The sequence below is a fragment of the Bos indicus genome, chromosome 3, assembly GCF_029378745.1.
Source record: "Bos indicus isolate NIAB-ARS_2022 breed Sahiwal x Tharparkar chromosome 3, NIAB-ARS_B.indTharparkar_mat_pri_1.0, whole genome shotgun sequence".
Classification (NCBI taxonomy): Eukaryota; Metazoa; Chordata; class Mammalia; order Artiodactyla; family Bovidae; genus Bos; species Bos indicus.
In genome coordinates, this window is record NC_091762.1 from 103,677,242 (window position 1) to 103,695,152 (window position 17,911).

At 42.1% G+C, this 17,911-nt stretch overlaps 3 protein-coding genes across 6 annotated transcripts in view; 1 reads left to right on the forward strand and 2 right to left on the reverse strand.

The window, feature by feature from the left end:
* The window catches only part of ERMAP (erythroblast membrane associated protein (Scianna blood group)), a 34,902-nt gene extending 25,407 nt beyond the window's left edge, over nt 1–9,495 (reverse strand). Inside the window, exon 1 of the mRNA XM_070786718.1 lies at nt 9,077–9,495. Within this exon, the coding sequence (XP_070642819.1) occupies nt 9,077–9,260 (184 nt within the window). The 5' untranslated portion in view covers nt 9,261–9,495. The remainder of the gene's footprint in view (nt 1–9,076) is intronic.
* SVBP (small vasohibin binding protein) lies at nt 8,823–15,532 on the forward strand. 3 transcript variants are annotated; one of them, XM_070786723.1, is made up of 3 exons: nt 8,823–8,855; nt 9,495–9,669; nt 15,102–15,532. In XM_070786723.1, the coding sequence occupies exons 2-3, from the start codon at nt 9,556–9,558 to the stop codon at nt 15,186–15,188; spliced, it is 201 nt and encodes a 66-aa protein (XP_070642824.1). In that variant the 5' UTR covers nt 8,823–8,855; nt 9,495–9,555; the 3' UTR covers nt 15,189–15,532. The 3 variants fall into 3 exon arrangements, with proteins under 3 accessions (XP_070642824.1, XP_070642825.1, XP_019813252.1); XM_070786724.1 differs by having other exon boundaries at nt 8,841–8,855; nt 9,520–9,669; XM_019957693.2 differs by lacking the exon at nt 8,823–8,855 and adding an exon at nt 9,144–9,219 and having other exon boundaries at nt 9,520–9,669.
* Nucleotides 10,775–17,911, reverse strand: part of TMEM269 (transmembrane protein 269) — a 30,141-nt gene continuing 23,004 nt past the window's right edge. For both annotated transcript variants that reach the window (XM_070786722.1, XM_070786719.1), the window contains one exon: nt 10,775–12,352. In XM_070786722.1, coding sequence (XP_070642823.1) covers nt 12,216–12,352 — 137 coding nt within the window. In that variant the 3' untranslated portion in view covers nt 10,775–12,215. The remainder of the gene's footprint in view (nt 12,353–17,911) is intronic.

Consider the following 17,911-nt stretch of genomic DNA (forward strand, 5'->3'; position numbering starts at 1 on the left):
AAGGGACACATTGTGGATTTGGCCAATTATATTCCTGTGGTAACATTTAATGTATTTCTCTATTTCTCAGATTTCCTAAACTGGAAAGCTGCAAGCTTGATTACATTCAGGTTCACTTCTGAGCTGTGTGACCTGGGTGAGAGGTGTAACCTACTGTTTCCCTACTAGTAAACTTCTTGTTCTGGCCTCACCACACAGTATGTGGGATCTTAGTTTCCCAGCCAGGGATGGCACCCACACCCCCAGCAGCGAAGGCTCAGGGCTCTAACCACTGGACTGCCAGGGAATTCTCCTTACCAGTAAAATTTTTTACATTTCTTTGTAATTTTTTCAGGAAAATCAACTTTTAAAAATTTTACCACAGCCTCATATACCAGAATAGTAAATAAACCAATCACTCTTTTTTTAAAGGTTATACTCCATTTATAGTTATTATAAAATATTGGCTATATTCCTTGTGCTGTACAATATATACTGTAGCTTATTTATTTTACAGGACTTGAAGGTGGCACTAATGGTAAAGAACATGCCTGTCAACGCAGGAGATTCAAGAGACGAAAGAGATACGAGTTGGATCCTTGGGCCAGGAAGATGCCCCGGAGAAGGCAATGGCAACCCAGTCCAGTATTCTTGCCTGGAGAATCCCAAGGACTGAGGAGCCTGGTGAACTATCCACAGTAGTTTGTTTCTTATTGGTAAATTGAGGATAAGAATGGTAACGCCTTAATTGGGTGTAAAGATTAGTTAAAACATGTAAAATACTTAGAACTGTGCTTTACACCCAATGAAAGTGTTAGCCGCTCAGCTGTGTTGGACTCTTTTCTACGCCATCAACGGTAGCCCGCAAGGCTCCTCTGTCCGAGGGATTTTCCAGGCAAGAATACTGGAGTGGGTTGCCGTTTCCGTCTCCAGGGGATCTTCCCGACCCAGGGATCGAACCTACTTCTCCCCCATTGCTGGCAGATTCTTTAAGGTCTGAGCTATCAGGGAAGCCTGTTAGTTGCTCAGTCATGTCCAACTCTTTGTGACCACATGGACAGTAGCTCCCCAGATTCCCCTGTCCATGAAATTCTCCAGGCAAGAATATTGAAGTGGGTTGCCATTTCCTTCTCCAGGGGATCTTCCTGACCCAGGGATGGAATCCAGGTCTCCTGCATTGCAGGCACATTCTTCGCTGTCTGAGCCACGAGGGAAGCCCTTACACCCAGTAAATGGCAGCTATTATTATTATCTGAGGAAAGTCTGCAACTTGAAAGTGAAAGTGAAAGAAAGTGAAGTTGCTCAGTCGTGTCCGACTCTGTGACCCTCTGGACTGTAGCCTTCGAGGCTCCTCAGTCCATGGGATTTTCCATGTAAGAATACTGGAGTGGGTTGCCATTTCCTTCGCCAGGGGATCTTCCCGACCCAGGGATCGAACCCGAGTCCTCCCGCATTGTAGGCAGACACTTTACCGTCTGAGCTACCAGGAAAGTGAACGACAATAATAAACAGAGGCAGTCTAAGAAGTGGGAGAAAATGGGAGAAAACAACAACTGATATCCTCAGAAGCATGAAATAAGATCCTGAATCAACAACACAAAAGCAAGAGGCTACCAAAAGAAAGCCAAGGAACCGGGAAGAACACTGGAAATTAAAATTTTATAGCAAAAAATGAGCAAATTCAACAGAAAAACTAGAGGGTAAAGTTCAGAAAAATCTCTTATAGAGTTAGAATAAGCAAAGCCAGGAGATAGAAAGTAAGAGAAAAAATGATGGGAAAAAACAAGGAAATCTAACACAATGAAAATTTCCCAGAATTGAAGACTATATGTTTCCTGATTGAAAGGGGCCACTGAATACCTACTGTAATGCATGAAAAAGACTTACATTATTATTACTTATCATGATAAAGGTTCAAAAGATCAAGAAGGGAAAATACATGTCCTAAAAGCTTCCAGAAACAACAAACAAAAATTACATAGGAAGTAACAGAAATCAGTATAAATCAGACTTCTCAAGAGTCTGCATGCGTGCAAAGGTGCTTCAGTCATGTCTGACTCTTTGCAACCCTATGGACTCTAGCCCACCAGGCCCCTCTGTCCATGGAATTCTCCAGGCAAGAATACTGGAGTGGGTTGCCATGCCTTCCTCCAGGGGATCTTCCCGACACGGGGATCAAACCAGCATCTCTTACATCTTCTGCATTGGCAAGTGCGTTCCTTACTACTAGTGCCACGTGGGAAGCCTTCTCAGAGTCTAGCCACATGAAAAGCTAGACAACAATGGATCAATGCCTTTAAAATTCTGAGAGAAAATGAGTTCCAATCTGTTCCACGCTAAACTGTCAATCAAGTGTGAGAGCAAAATAAAGCCATTTTTAGACAAGCAAGATTTCAAAAATTTACCTCCCGTGAAACTGTCCTGGGGAAATTACTGGGGAATGAACTCCTCCGAAGTGAGAGAATAAACCACAAATAGGAAGATCCAGGAGACAGGGGCTTTGGCAAGAAGAGGAGATGGAAGTCCCCAAATGTGGTTAGGGGAAGTCTCAGAACTACAGTGGGACAGCAAAGCTAAGAGTACAGCTTGGACTGCGAAGAGGATAAGCCTAAGGAATGTTTTTTTCTCCAAGGGAAAAAAAACAGTTGAAATATATTGGATTTTTGTGTGACCAGATTAAAAGACATTTTACAGTCCTGATGGAGAGTTTATGGAATGATTATCAGTAGATGCATAGATAATTACACAAAGGAAAAAAAACAGACAATTTTTGACTCCAGGGTAAAAAAAAAATGTTGCTTAATAAAGTGAATGAAATATTAGTACAATATACACTGTAAAAATATTCTACAGTTATATTCATGTAAACACTGACTCAAGCAACCAGGGAATTGAAAGACTAGTCAAGACTCTGTTGACAGTCCAGAGACAGAGAGGGAGAGAGAAATTATAAATTCTTGGATGAAGAACAGAGAGGGGACTTTCACTCCCTCCTGGCTCCAGCCTTCACCTTCCTGATGAAGAATCCCAAACCAGTACCTCCACACCTATGACTCTCTGGAGCCCTGTGCCTATTGCCATCTGTAAGTTTAAACGAGCTCTCTCTCTATATATATTTCTCTCTCTCCCCCACCCTCTCTCTCTCTCTCACACACACACACACACACACACACAACACACACACCCCTCTGATTTATCCTCTTCCTCATCCCTTCCCAAGCCAACTCATCATACCTTCACTTTTTATCAGTGGTCCACTGTTTCTCCAACCTTCCAGTTTAGCTTTTCCACTACTTAATACTCTATATATCTAATCTGTTTCCATTGGCTTTATAAAGCCTTCCAAAGGTCCCTGCCCTGTCTCCAGCTATAATCTAATCCAGAGTTTATACGAATTTTATAAACTGTACAATGTGATAAAAGTGTAAAAAAATATAAATCTTGCTGAAGTTTAAATGTTCACTGAAAAAAATTTGGAAAATACAGAAAAGCACAGAGAAGATAAAATAATCTCCACTCAAAGTAATTTGAATATGCAACTTGATGTGTTTCTATCCAGCCTCTTTTTCATGAAATGAAATGATAAAACAAATATTGTGACTATGTTGTATACTTAATATACTAAATTTATATTTAATATACTTGTCATATTTAATATACTAAAAACATTTAAAAAATATTCTTCTATGTCACTATAATGAGTGCATAGAATCCCATTTTAGTTATCCTGTGATTTACTTAATCAATCTCTATTCGTAAATATTTTGGTTGTTTTGGTTTTTTACTCTTAGGAATAGCACCCACTCTGATTATTTAGTTAGGATAACTTAAAAGTGCAGTTGTTGAGTCAAAGGTTGTGCTTATTTTTTTGTTGTGATTTAAAAAACCCACATAACATAAAACTTACCATCTTAAATCTTTTAAAAAAATTTTAAATTGAAGTATGGTTGATATAGAATATTACATGTTACAAGTGAAAAATATGGTGATTCACAATGTGTAAAGGTCATATTCCATTTATAATTTCTACAACATACTAGCTATATTCCCTGTGTTGTACAATATATCCATGTAGCTTATTTATAATTTGTACCTCTTAATCCCTTACCTCTTCTTGCCCCCTCCCCATCTTCCCACTGATTACCACTAGTTTGTTTTCAATACCTGTGAGTCTGATCCTTTTTAGTTATGGTCACTATACTTTTATTTTTTAGATTCCACATATAAGTGATATCATACAGTATTTGTCTTTCTCTGTCTGACTTATCTTACTTTTAGCATAATACCTCCAAGTCCATCCATGTTGTTGCAAATGGCAAAATTTCATTCTTTTTTTTTTTTTGGATTGAGTAGTATTCCACTGTATATACATACCACACCTTCCATATCCATTCTACATCCGTTCATCTGTTGATGAACACTTAGGTTGTGTCCAAATCCAAATTGGCAATTGTAGACAATGACACTATGAACATTGGGGTGTATGTATCTTTTTAATTAGTGTTTTCATTTTCTTTGAATATGTATATCCAGGAGTGGAATTGCTGGGTCAGGTGGTAGTTTTATTTTTAGTTTTTTGAGAAATTTCCATATGTTTTCCACAGTGGTTGCACCAAGTTACATTTCCACAAACAGTGTACAAGAGTTCCTTTTGGTCTACATCCTCAGTAACATTTGTGTCTTTTTGATGATAGGCATTCTGACAGATGTGAGATGCTATCTCATTGCCGTTTTAATTTGCACTTGATGAAAATGAAAGAGGAGAGTGAAAAAGCTGGCTTAAAACTCAACATTCAGAAAACGAAGATCATGGCATCTGGTCCCATCACTTCATGGCAAATAGGTGGGGAAACAATAGAAACAGTTACAGACTTTATTTTGGGGGGCTCCAAAATCACTGCAGATGGTGACTGCAGCCATAACATTAAAAGACCCTTACTCCTTGGAAGAAAAGCTATGACCCACCTAGACAGCAAATTAAAAAGCAGAGACATTACTTTGCCAACAAAGGTCCGTCTAGTCAAAACTATGGTTTTTCCAGTAGTCATGTATGGATGGGAGAGTTGGACTATAAAGAAAGCTGAGCGCCGAAGGATTGATGCTTTTGAACTGTGGTGTTGAAGACTCTTGAGAGTCCCTTGGACTGCAAGGAGATCCAACCAGTCCATCCTAAAGGAAATCAGTCCTCAATATTCATTGGAAGGACTGATGCTGAAGCTGAAGCTCCAATACTTTGGCCACCTGATGCAAAGAACTGACTCATTTGAAAAGACCCTGATGCTGGGAAAGATTGAAGGCAGGAGGAGAAGGGGATGACAGACGATGAGATGGTTGGATGACATCACTAATTCAACGGATATGAGTTTGAACAAACTCTGGGAGTTGGTGATGGACAGGGAAGCCTGGAGTGCTACAGTCTGTGGAGTCTCAAAGAGTCGGAAATGACTGAGCAACTGAATTGAACTGACTGATGATTAACGATGTTGAGCATCTTTTCATGTGCTTGTTGGTCATCTGTGTATGTTCTTTGGAAAAATGTCTATTCAGGTATTCTGCCCATTTTTCAACTGGATTGTTTGGTTTTTTTTTTTATACTGAGTACATGAAATGTTTATGTATTTTGTATATTAACCCTTTATTGAACAATGTCATTTGCAAATATTTTCTCCTATGTCTTTTCATTTTGTTGATGGTTTCCTTTGCTATGCAAAATATTTTCATAATTTTCCACTTGTGTGTTACTTTTATTTCCTTTGCTTTAGGAGACAGATCAAAAAAACTGTTATGATTTATGTCAAACTTGTTATGCTCATGTTTTCTTCTAGGAGTTTTAAGGATTTTGGTCTTATATTTAAGCATTTAATCCATTTTGAGTTTATTTTTGTGTATAGTGTTAGGGAGCATTATAATTTCATTGTTTTACATGTAGCTGTCCAGTATTCCCAACATAAATTGTTGAAGACACTGTCCTTTCTCCATTGTATATTCTTACCTCCTTTGTTGTAGATTAATTGACCATAAGTGCATGGGCTTATTTCTAGGCTCTGTATACTGTTCCATTGATACATGTGTCTATTTTTATGCCTATACCATACTATTTTGATTACTGCATCTTTGTAGTGTAGTCTAAAGTCAGAGAGCATGATTCCTCCAGGTCTGTTCTCCTTTCTCAATATTGTTTTCACTATTCAGGCTCTTTTTTGTATCCATGCAAATTTTAAAATTACTTGTTCTAGTTCTGTAAAAAATGCTCGTGGTATTGTGATAGGGATTGCACTAAATCTAGATTGCCTTTGACAGTATGGTCATTTTAATAACAGTAATTCTTCCAGTCCATGAACATGGTTCATCTTTCCATTTGTTTGTGTCTTCAATTTCTTTCATCAGTGTTCTATAATTTTCCAAGGACAGGTCTTTACCTCCTTAGGTGGGTTTATCATCTTAACTATTTTTTAAGTGTGCAGTGCTGTGGTATTAACTATTTACACATTGTTGTAGAGAAGGCAGTGGCACCCCACTCCAGTACTCTTGCCTGGAAAATCCCATGGACAGAGGAGCCTGGTGGGCTGCAGTCCATGGGGTCGCTAGGAATCAGACACGACTGAGCGACTTCACTTTCACTTTTCACTTTCTTGCATCGGAGAAGGAAATGGCAACCCACTCCAGTGTTCTTGCCTGGAGAATCCCAGGGATGGGGGAGCCTGGTGGGCTGCCGTCTATGGGGTCGCAGAGTTGGATGCGACTGAAGTGACTTAGCAGCAGTGCAGCTGATCCCTAGGACTTTTTCATCTTGCAAAGCTGAAATTCTATACCCATTGAACAGTTTCCCTTTCCCCCACCCCAGTCTGTGGCAATCACCATTCTACTTTTTTAAGAATTTGACTACTTTAGATATCTCACAAAAACAGAATCAAGCATTATTTGTCCTTTTGAGGGGTTATGCTCATTATCAAAGCTTTTGCTGTGCAGTGATAAACTGGCTTCTCAAAAGGTTGTGATAATTTACATTTTGACAGAAAAACATCTATTTCTGCTTTATTGACTATGCCAAAGCCTTTGAGTGTGTGGATCACAATAAACTGTGGAAAATTCTGAAAGACATGGGAATACCAGACCACCTGACCTGCCTCTTGAGAAACCTGTATGCAGTCAGGAAGCAACAGTTAGAACTGGACATGGAACAACAGACTGGTTCCAAATAGGAAAAGGAGTACGTCAAGGCTGTATATTGTCACCCTGCTTATTTAACTTCTATGCAGAGTACATCATGAGAAATGCTGGGCTGGAAGAAGCACAAGCTGGAATCAAGATTGCTGGGAGAAATAGCAATAACCTCAGATATGCAGATGATACCACTCTTATGGCAGAAAGTGAAGAGGCACTAAAAAGCCTCTTGATGAAAGTGAAAGAGGAGAGTGAAAAAGTTGGCTTAAAGCTCAACATTCAGAAAACGAAGATCATGGCATCTGATCCCATCACTTCATGGGAAACAAATGGGAAAACAGTGGAAACAGTGTCAGACTTTATTTTGGGGGGCTCCAAAATCACTGCAGATGGTGACTGCAGCCATGAAATTCAAAGACACTTACTCCTTGGAAGAAAAGTTATGACCAACCTAGGTAGCATATTGAAGAGCAGAGACATTACTTTGCCAACAAAGGTCCGTTTAGTCAAGGCTATGGTTTTTCCAGTGGTCGTGTATGGATGTGAGAGTTGGACTGTGAAGAAGGCTGAGCGCCGAAGAATTGATGCTTTTGAGCTGTGATGTTGGAGAAGACTCTTGAGAGTCCCTTGGACTGCAAGGAGATCCAAGCAGTCCATTCTAAGGGAGATCAGCCCTGGGTGTTCTTTGGAAGGAATGATGCTAAAGCTGAAACTCCAGTACTTTGGCCACCTCATGCGAAGAGTTGACTCATTGGAAAAGACTCTGATGCTGGGAGGGATTGGGGGCAGGAGGAGAAGGGGACGACAGAGGATGAGATGGCTGGATGGCATCACTGACTCGATGGACGTGAGTTTGAGTGAACTCCGGGAGCTGGTGATGGACAGAGAGGCCTGGCGTGCTGTGATTCATGGAGTCGCAAAGAGTCGGACACGACTGAGCGACTGAACTTAACTGAACTGAACTGAAAGTGTGTGAGTGTCCATCAGGCTATACATCACTGCTGCTTAGAATCCCCTTTTTGTTTCGATTCGTGCCTAGTCCTTGAAGGAACAACAGGAGTGGACATGCCTGGGATTTCCCGGGCAAGAATACTGTAGTGGATTGCCATTTCCTTCTCCAGGGGATCTCCCTGACCCAGAGATGGAACCTGCAACTCCCGCATTGCAGGCCGATTCTTTACTGCTGAGCCACCATCGAAGCCCCAAATTATTGTATATAGTTATAAAAATGTAATTTTTTAAAAAGTAACTAAAATTATCGATTTTCAGTGAACTTGAGCGTTTCTCTTCGTTTATATCGGCTGCTTACACTTCTGTCAGGATTTCCTTTCTTAAAAGCATTCTAGTAAACGGGGTCTCATTTGATCTTCCTAACAAGTTTCCGAATCCAGAAGACAGCAATCACCATCCCTCAGCGAGTTACAATTCTAGCCCCGTTTCAGATCTCTCCCTTCAAAGCCTAGTAGCTGTCCCAGGAAAAATCCCCCAGGAAAAGTTTCAGCTACAGGTACCCACCCACCCGACCCGGCCCCAGCCCCAGTCCCAGCCCCAGCCCCAGCCCCAGCCCCAGCTCCAACTCCTGAGCTTTCTGCGCCCGCGCAAGCTGGCCTGTGGGCGGGGCCTAGGCCCGCCGACCCGCCCTTCGTTTCCTTGCCCCGCCCCCAGGCCCCGCCCAATCCGAGGCGCGGCAGGCTCAGAAGCTAGGCCAGGAGGTAGGGGAAGGTGAGGGTCCACGCGTGGGGCCTTGTCCGCGCCGCGGCGGGGCCGGAGTCCTGAGGCCGGGGAGGAAAGGCGCTGAGTCCCGAGCGCCGCCCGCCTCCCGCCGCCATTTTGTACCCGAAGAGGGCGGTGGCGGCGGGAGGGGAGCTCCCCTGGGGCCGGGCTTGGGCCCCGGGCGGGGCGGTGGCGGAGGGCGGGCCCGGCAGGCTGTTACCGTCTGGGAGGACAGAGGTGGGGTCCCGAGGTTGGCGGCCGCGTGATGCTCGGGCTCCCCGCCGCCCCGCTTCGAGACTTCGGCTGGCCGGTCCCTCTGGGCCGCGGTGTCCTGCAGTGCCACGCTGGATGCAGCCCGCGAGTGTAGGAAACCGTTCGCTGTGCTCTTCGCGTTTCGTGCTCATACCGCAGCTGGTGGGAGGGGCCAGGGAATGGACCGTTGTCTTGTGCAGATGGGGAAAACTAAGGCTCGGAGTGGGGGTGAGATTCGCCTAGAGACACTCAGTGAGGTGGTGGCAGTAGGGGTCTTATTCCTCCAATGCAGCGCCCTTTCCTCTGGGCCCCTCTGCCTCAGGAAGGAGCTGAGGTAGGGCCTAAGTTTCTGGGAGTTCGTTCATTCGTTCGTTCTTTGTTTTTAGATCAGCCTTCCTCTGTACCATCCAGGTTAGAGCTTACTAAGAAGTATACGGAAATCAAGTCATGGATCCACCTGCACGTAAAGAAAAGCCCAAAGTTAAAGAGCCTGTCAGCAGAATCGAGAAGGCCAAGCAGAAATCAGCCCAGCAGGAGCTGAAGCAGAGACAGAGAGCAGAGGTGAGAGTGAGGAGGGCCCTTGTACCTGTAGTTTGCTGGAGGTGATGCTGGAATAGGGAGAGCGGAGAATGGTATAGGAGAGCTCCGCCTGCCTCCAGCCAAAAACAGGGTTCTCCTAGGTGTTCAGAGGAGAGCACTGAGGACCAGAAGGTGAGGTGGCAGACCAGAGTCACATGCCAAGTGTCAGGAACCCCACCCCAACCCCGACCAGTCCCAGGTGGTCTCCTGGTGACCCCGATGCAGAGCTTTTGTGGTGGGGTCCTGAGGGAAGGAAGAGAGGAGTAGGAGAAGGGCCCTGTGAGGGAGGGTCCTGTAAGGGAGTCCAAGAACGCGTGTCACACACCCTAGCACGGATGGCCTGGATTTGGCCTGGAGAGTAGCTGCTCCTAAATCAGAAGTGGAGGCCTGAGCTCTACACTCAGCACTGTGTTCCTCTGTTCAGTCTGCCCTTAAAAGTCCATTTGACTGTTTACATGAATGTTTTACTTTAGTATTTAATATTAGGAAAAAGCTCACTCTGGTCTTTCCCCACTATTTCTTTTGTTTCTTTTTTTTTGAAATTTCAAAATACAGAAAAACAGAATATTATAACAAACACCTGGGTACTCAGCACCCGAGATTGGCAGTGTTTAACATTTTGTCATATTTGCATGTAGTCTTTTTTAAGATAAACAAAAATTACCTGTAAATTTGGAATCCCCTCTCTCCATTTCCTGTCTTATGCCATTTTTCCCCTCTTTATGGACAACCATGATTTTTTTAATACTTTTACACTCAACTATATTAGTAGATATTCTTGAACAATATAAAAGTTTTTGTTTTAAAATCTTACATTAAACTAACTGCATATATTTTATTTTGCATTACGTTTTTTAGAATTATTCATGTTAATATAAGAATCTAGTTTATTCCTCATCACTGTTTACAGTAGTCTACTTTGTGAGGCCACTTAGTATATTTACCCTGTCATCCAGTGATGAATGTTTAAATGATTTATAAGGGGTTTTTTTTGCTGTTACAAACAGTGGTGTAGTGAAAACCCTTTAGATGTTTCCTTTGACTCCTGTACTGGAATTCCTATAGGGCGAATATAACTAGAATAGAATTACTTTTCTACTTTTCAAATTTATTCAGTTATTCAGTTCAGTTCAGTTCAGTCGCTCAGTCGTGTCTGACTCTTTTCGACCCCATGAATCGCAGCACACAAGGCCTCCCTGTCCATCACCAACTCCCGGAGTTCACTCAGACTCACGTCCATTGAGTCAGTGATGCCATCCAGCCATCTCATCTTCTGTTGTCCCCTGCTCCTCCTGCCCCCAATCCCTCCCAGCATCAGAGTCTTTTCCAATGAGTCAACTCTTCGCATGAGGTGGCCAAAGTACTGGAGTTTCAGCTTTAGCATCATTCCTTCCAAAGAACACCCAGGGCTGATCTCCTTCAGAATGGACTGCTTGGATCTCCCTGCAGTCCAAGGTACTCTCACGAGTCTTCTCCAACACCACAGTTCAAAAGCATCAATTCTTCGGCACTCAGCTTTCTTCACAGTCCAACTCTCACATCCATGACCACAGGAAAAACCAAAGCCTTGACTAGACGGACCTTTGTTGGCAAAGTAATGTCTCTGCTTTTGAATATGCTATCTAGGTTGGTCATAACTTTCCTTCCAAGGAGTAAGCGTCTTTTAATTTCATGGCTGCAGTCACCATCTGCAGTGATGTTGCCAAATTGTTTTCAAAGAGATTATACAAATTTGTACCCATATTAGCAGAATAAGAGGGTTCTCATCCCTCACTTCTTTTTCAGTGCTTAATAGTGTCAGACCTTAAATTTTTGTTAATCTGATCCAGTCACTAACGATATTGAACTGCGACTACATGCTAGGCACTGTTGTGGGCATGGAGGAGTCCCTGCCTTTGTGGAGCTTGCATTCAGTGAGGAAGGCTATCATAATGAGTAAACTTAATAGTGTGTTTGAAGTTAATCTATAAACTGAAATCTGCCTTTGGATTAAGTCAGACTATCTGAGAGCTGTGGACCTGGCTTCCAACAGATTGTTCCCACTTTACTTCACCTCTGCATCCCCCCTGGACGCAGGCCCCCAGATGATTTTACTGCATTGCACTTTGGTGAAAGTTGGAGAACCGCTATAAGAAACAGCGCTAGGAAACTGTGCTTTGTGCACACTGCAGTGGTAGATGTTACTGAGGACATTGTTCATGCACTCATTGACACCCTGTTGGTGAGCTTTCACGGGTTACACTTACTTGTCTGACCTCAAATCCCAGCTCCTCCATAAGTTCCAGTTCTTCCCAGGTCAACTTGGGCAAGATACTTAACCTCTCTGAACCTCGGTTCTTCATTTCCTCCTTGGTAAAATGAGGATTGATGATATCAGTCACATGAGTTTGTTGTAGGCAGAAATGGTGTATCTGAAGCACGTAGTGCCTGCCCCAGAGAAGGCACTCGAAAATGGCAATGCTGGTTACCACGAGTCTGTGCTTTTATTGTGCTCAGTCTAAGTCGAATTGTGCTGACTTGCTAAGCTGTCATATTGGACTTGCACTGTTGTAGCAGCTGGCACTTGTTGAGCCCCTCAGATGTGCCAGGCACATGCCTGACCACATGTAATCTTCATACTGCTGTGTATTACTGTTGCTCCCACTTTGACCTTTGTAAATCCATCCTGGAATAAAGATGGGAGATATAACATACGTGACCTTGTGAGGTAGGAGGCATTATCATCATTTAAAGTGAGGTATGGTGACCAGAATCCCTAGGTGGTGATGGACTGAGGGGCAGGGCTGCCATCTAAACAGGTCTCTTGACATTCTTCCCTGCTTCCAGCTTTGCCCCACAGCTGCTAGTTCATCTGTGTGGCCTGGAATGCAACCTCCTAAGATAAGAATGTAACAGGAGCCCATGTAGGGAGGCAGAAACACAGTTTCCATTCAGTTTTGCATAGATGCCACATTCTAGGAAGTGAGATGAGAGGGGAGAATGGACACAGAGGCCCATTTGGCAGTTGAAGCAACATTTAGAACTTTTGATGACCCTTTCTTTCTTGAAAGTCTTTCATTCCTTGGCTTGGACCCTTGACCCATTTTAAGTCTTCTTTCTCTGCTTAGTATAAATATACACTTAATACATAATAATATATATAATACATATAGATAATATATAAATTATATATATAAAATGTATTTGTACTCTTGAAGAAGATGAATAAAACAAACACCCTACCACCCAACTATAGAAATAGAACATGACCATACATTGGCAGGCCTCTCTGGCCATGTCTCCAACCTTCCCACGAGCAGTACCCGTACCCTCAGTCCTTAATTTTATGCTAATCACCCCCTTGCTGTTCTGTATTTACTGTTTCTATGTGTACTCCTAAATAATACTGTATAACATAACAGCGTATCATCTAGTTTTGCGTGTTTCTAAACTTCATGTATGCTACCATATTCCATGACTGGCCCTGTTCATTGAGCATGTTTTTTTAACCATTCAAATTTATTTGTGTTTGTTAAACATACATAAATCGTGACCATTTTAACCATACATTTTGAGAATCATTGCAGTTGTTTGAAAGTGTTTTTATCACTGTGTGGAGTTCTATTTTCCTTGAAGGTTACAGAATCTTACCACAATTTTTAAAAATTGGGGGAAAAAAGATTGTAGGATTATTCAAGCTTTCTGTTTAGTCAGTTTTGATCATTTTACTCTTCCTCGGAATTTGTATCATTTAAGTTTTCAAACTTATTGACACAAAGTTTGTAAATTTTAATTTCTACTCTGGCTTCCCTGGGGGTGAAAAGTGTTCCTGCAATGCAGGAGACCCAGCTTTGATCCCTGAGTTGGGAGGATCCCCTGGAGAAGGCAATAGCTACTCACTCCAGTATTCTTGTCTGAAGAGTTCCACGGTCAAAGGAACGTGGCAGGCTACAGTTCATGGGGTTGCAAAGAACTGGATATGACTGAGCAACTAACACACATGTATCAGTAATTATGACTTCTTTTTAATTCTGATAATATTCGTGCAGCCTCCCTTTTATGTCGACAAGTCTCAGAGGTTTGCAGTTTTCTTTAGAATTTTCAAAGAACCATCTTACAGTTTCAGTGATCCTCTCTGTTGTACATTTGGTTGCCTTTTCATTAATTTCTGCTCTTATTTTATATTTTTTATTTGTCTCACTTCTCAGGGTTTTTTCCCTTCTCTTCTTTTTGATTATTCAAATTTTATCCCCTACACACAAACATGACCCTTTTCCTCTATACAAATTTGGAAGTTTTATGTTGTTTCTGGTTCTTTGGTGGACTGATGAATTACTGCAGGGTGAAGCAATAAGGTAGATAGCCTGCCTTTCACCTTGGAATGGCTCTTGCAGTTTTCTTCTCCCTGCACTGCCTGCCCTGGGTCACGTTCCTACTCCCTCCTACCTGGACTGTTGTAATAGATGTCTCCTAAGTGCCTGTGATCTCCCCTCCCTGACTGCATCCTTCACATGGTCTTCAGTTTTCTTTCTCAAAGCACAGATATAATCAGGTTTCTTCCCTGCACACTTATCTCTCCAGAGTTGGTCAGATAAAGTCCAGATTACTTGGTATGGCATTTAAGAGCCTAACATACCTTTCTTTCTTTCTCTAGCTCCCCAACCTTTCGTATTTAGCATCCTTGAAGTTTCTAGAACTAATGCTGTGCTTTTACATTTAATCATAAAATCCATTGTTCTGTCACTTGGGTTCTTTCCCCAGTCTCTACCTGTTTAAATCCTGTGTGTGTTAGTCTCTTAGTCGTGTCTTGACTCTTTGCAACCCCATGGGCTGTAGCCCGCCAGGCTCCTTTGTTCGTGGGGATTCTCCAGGCAATAATACTGGAGTGGGTTGCCTTTTCCTTCTCCAAGGGATCTTCCTGACCCAGGGATCGAACCCAGGTCTCCTGCATGGCAGGCAGATTCTTTACCATCTGAGCTATAGGGAAATCCCACCAACTCTTTTTTTTTTTGGCTTTGCGGGCTCTTCATTGAGGTATGCAGGCTTTTCTCTAGTGCTGTGTGACTTCTCTTGTTGCGGAGCATGGGCTCTGGAGTGAACAGGCTCAGTAGTTGCAGTGTATGGGCTTAGTTGCCCCGCATGTGGGATCTTAACTTCCCAACCAGGGATTGAACTGCATCCTCTGCATTGGAAGGTGGATTCTTAACCACTGGACCACCAGGGAAATCCCCTACCAGTCCTTTCAAGGCCAGGTCAAGCCTCACTGCTTCTTTCCTGATTCCCCGGTGGAGCTAATGTTTGCCTCTCCAGTTGCTTTATCACTGCCCCTGCATTACTGATGCAGTTCTGGCATTTTCAGATGACACAGCCTGTGGTGTCTGAAGACAGGTTGAGCAGCTGCCTCCATTGTTAACATATCTTTTTTTCCCATTCAGATCTATGCCCTCAACAGAGTCATGACAGAACTGGAGCAGCAGCAGTTTGATGAATTCTGTAAACAGATGCAGCCTCCCGGAGAGTGAACCACCCCTGCGTTCACACTAGATGGGACCCTGGAAGCTTTGTTTATGAGCGTGTTACCAGTTTTAAGCTGAGATGGCCCATTTGGAGCCTTACACAGCTAGACAAGAAGAGATTTGTGTTATTCCTGAAACTGGATAAATCAGAACTTCCTGTATGTAACTTGCTTCACTAGTTCCTCCGATCTGAATTGGCCCATTACTTGCTGAAGAGACTTCTTCTATTCTTCTAAGACAATACATTCTTTTGTTTTTTAACTTTTTCTATTGTTTGAAAAAAAAATCAGTGTTTCTTCTGAAACTGTAAACCTTCTCCAAAAATACAAATAAAATACTAATAAAATGTTTGTTTGCTCATACTTTAGGGGTGCCTAGTCATAAGAAAGTGTAGTCAAAATGAATGTAATAGGTAGGAAAAGTTGACATGAGCAGAGGGGAGCCTTTTTCCTTCAGGAAGGGAGCAGAGGTGAGAGGACAGAAAGAACATGACTGTTTCCAGATTCATTCTTCCTGAGGCTAGGGCTCTGCAGACCCTGTAGATCCTAAGTCTTTAGCTATACAGGTGTAAATATATGACTTTTACTCCCAGATGAGCCACTACTCAGAGCCTTGAAGCTAAGATTCCTGTCACCCTATGAATGTGGAGAGCTAGCAAGAGGCTTGTACCAACAAGGGGAGGAGGGGAGCGAAGTGCTTTTGGTTTTTCATTTTATATTTTATTGGGCATAGAAGCAGAATATGCATGGAAATGAGGCTGATTACTCAGAGCGTACAACAGCCAACACTGCCTCCTCTGTTACTCTCTGCGCTAGAAATACCTGTATTTTCCCTAGTGGTCCTGGGAACATCTCCAGCAATTCCTGCCTCCTCTTTGTCTCCCCACTGCTCTGAAGTCACTGAGAATTCTGTTCCCATTCCTATGCTTATTTTGGCAATAAACCGTGATGTTAAGGAACTTGCTGTTCCTATGGAGAATGTGTTCTGAGAGCCTAAGTCTTAGTTAAGGATAACCTTTACACAGATTATCCCCATAAGTAGTAATTAGGTTCTATAGTGTCCTATTGAATTTGGACTGAATGCAAATTTTTCAGTTTTATGTTTTGGAGGAATGGGGGTTTGGAGTAAGCTGTCATCATAAACATAAGGAAATGATGTAGTATACTAGAAAGAACACTGTTTTGGGGTCAAGTATAGTTCTTACTACTTTGGATAAGTTATTAACCTCTCTAAGCCTCACTCTTCTCCCATCTGTGTAATGGAGTAATATTTTCTTCCTCTCAAGATCATTCATCAAGAAATAAGTAAGATAATGTATGTAATAACTACTCAGTAAATATTACTTCCCAGCTACCTTACTTCATGGGATATGTTTCAAATTTCAAATAACCAATTAATATATGAGTGTTGGTTGGAAAGATTCTGATCCTTAGTTGGGAACTGCTTGTATTAACATGTCACAGCCCTGGATATAGTTTATCCTAGAGAAGTGTTCTAGTATTGCAAACTGTAGGTGGTTGTCAAATCAGTTTAATAAATTATGACTAAGTTATCTTTTTAATTAAATAATAGGGGCCTACCTGGTGGTTCAGTGGTTAAGAATCCACCTTGCAATGCAGGGGATGCCGGTAGATCCCACATGCTGCAACTAAACATCGGCATGCCAAAACTAAGACCCAGTGCAGCCAAATAAATTTTTTTTTTAAAAAAAGCTTTTAAAGAAAGAACAGAACAGATTTTAAAATATCAATGTGGTGAGGATATTGTTTCATGAAGCTTTTGTTTCAGCTTTCAGTTTTTTACCATTGAGTATAATGTTAGCTGTGTGTTTGCATATGTGGACTTGAATATGTAGAGGTACATTCCTTCTATACCCACTTTATTGAGAGTTTATCATAAATAGGTGTTGAATCTTATCAAACACTTTTTCTGCATCGAGTGAGATGATTATGTGATTTTTATACATAATTTTTTTAATGTGGTGTAGCACATTGGTTTGTGCATCCTAGAATCCCTTAATCTTAACAATCCACTTAATCCTTTTAATATATTGTGTATTTGGTTTGCCAATATTTTCTTGAGGATTTTTGTGTCTATATTCAGTAGTGACACGTGTCTGTAATTTCCCTTTTTTGTGTGTTTTCTCTGTTTGCTTTTGGTGTAGGGTGACGTGGGCCTTATAAAATAGGAAGTATTCCTTCCTCTTCAGTTATTTGGAGTAGTTTGAGAAGGATATTAAGTCTTCTTGCAATGTGTGGTAAAATTCACCTGTAATCCCACCAGGGCCTGGACTTTTGTTTGGGGGAAGTTTTTGATTACTGTTTCAGACTCTACTAGTGATCGATCTATTAGGATTTTCTATTTCTTCATGATTCACTCTTGGAAGACCTTCCTTCTAGGTTGTCCAATTTGTTGATTTATAGCTGATCTAATCTTTTGTATTTCTGTCATATCCATTGTTATTTCTCCTCTTTCACTGTTGAGTTTATTGGTACCTCCTCTTTTTTTTCCTTAGTGAGTCTAACAGTTTGTCAGCTCTCAACTGATCTGTAACTATCCTCATATCGCTAACCTAAAGTTTTGTTTGAGGTGATGTAGTATGATTATTCGGAGAAGGCAATGGCACCCCACTCCAGTACTCTTGCCTGGAAATTCCCATGGACAGAGGAGCCTGGTAGGCTCCAGTCCATGGGGTAGCTAAGAGTCGGCCTGACTGAGCGACTTCACTT

Coding starts and splice junctions, on each gene's coding strand:
- SVBP (XM_070786723.1), top strand. CDS start 9,556: ATGGATCCACCTGCACGTAAAGAAAAGCCCAAAGTTAAAGAGCCTGTC. Junction 9,670..15,101: donor AGCAGAGACAGAGAGCAGAG/GTGAGAGTGAGG, acceptor TTTCCCATTCAG/ATCTATGCCCTCAACAGAGT.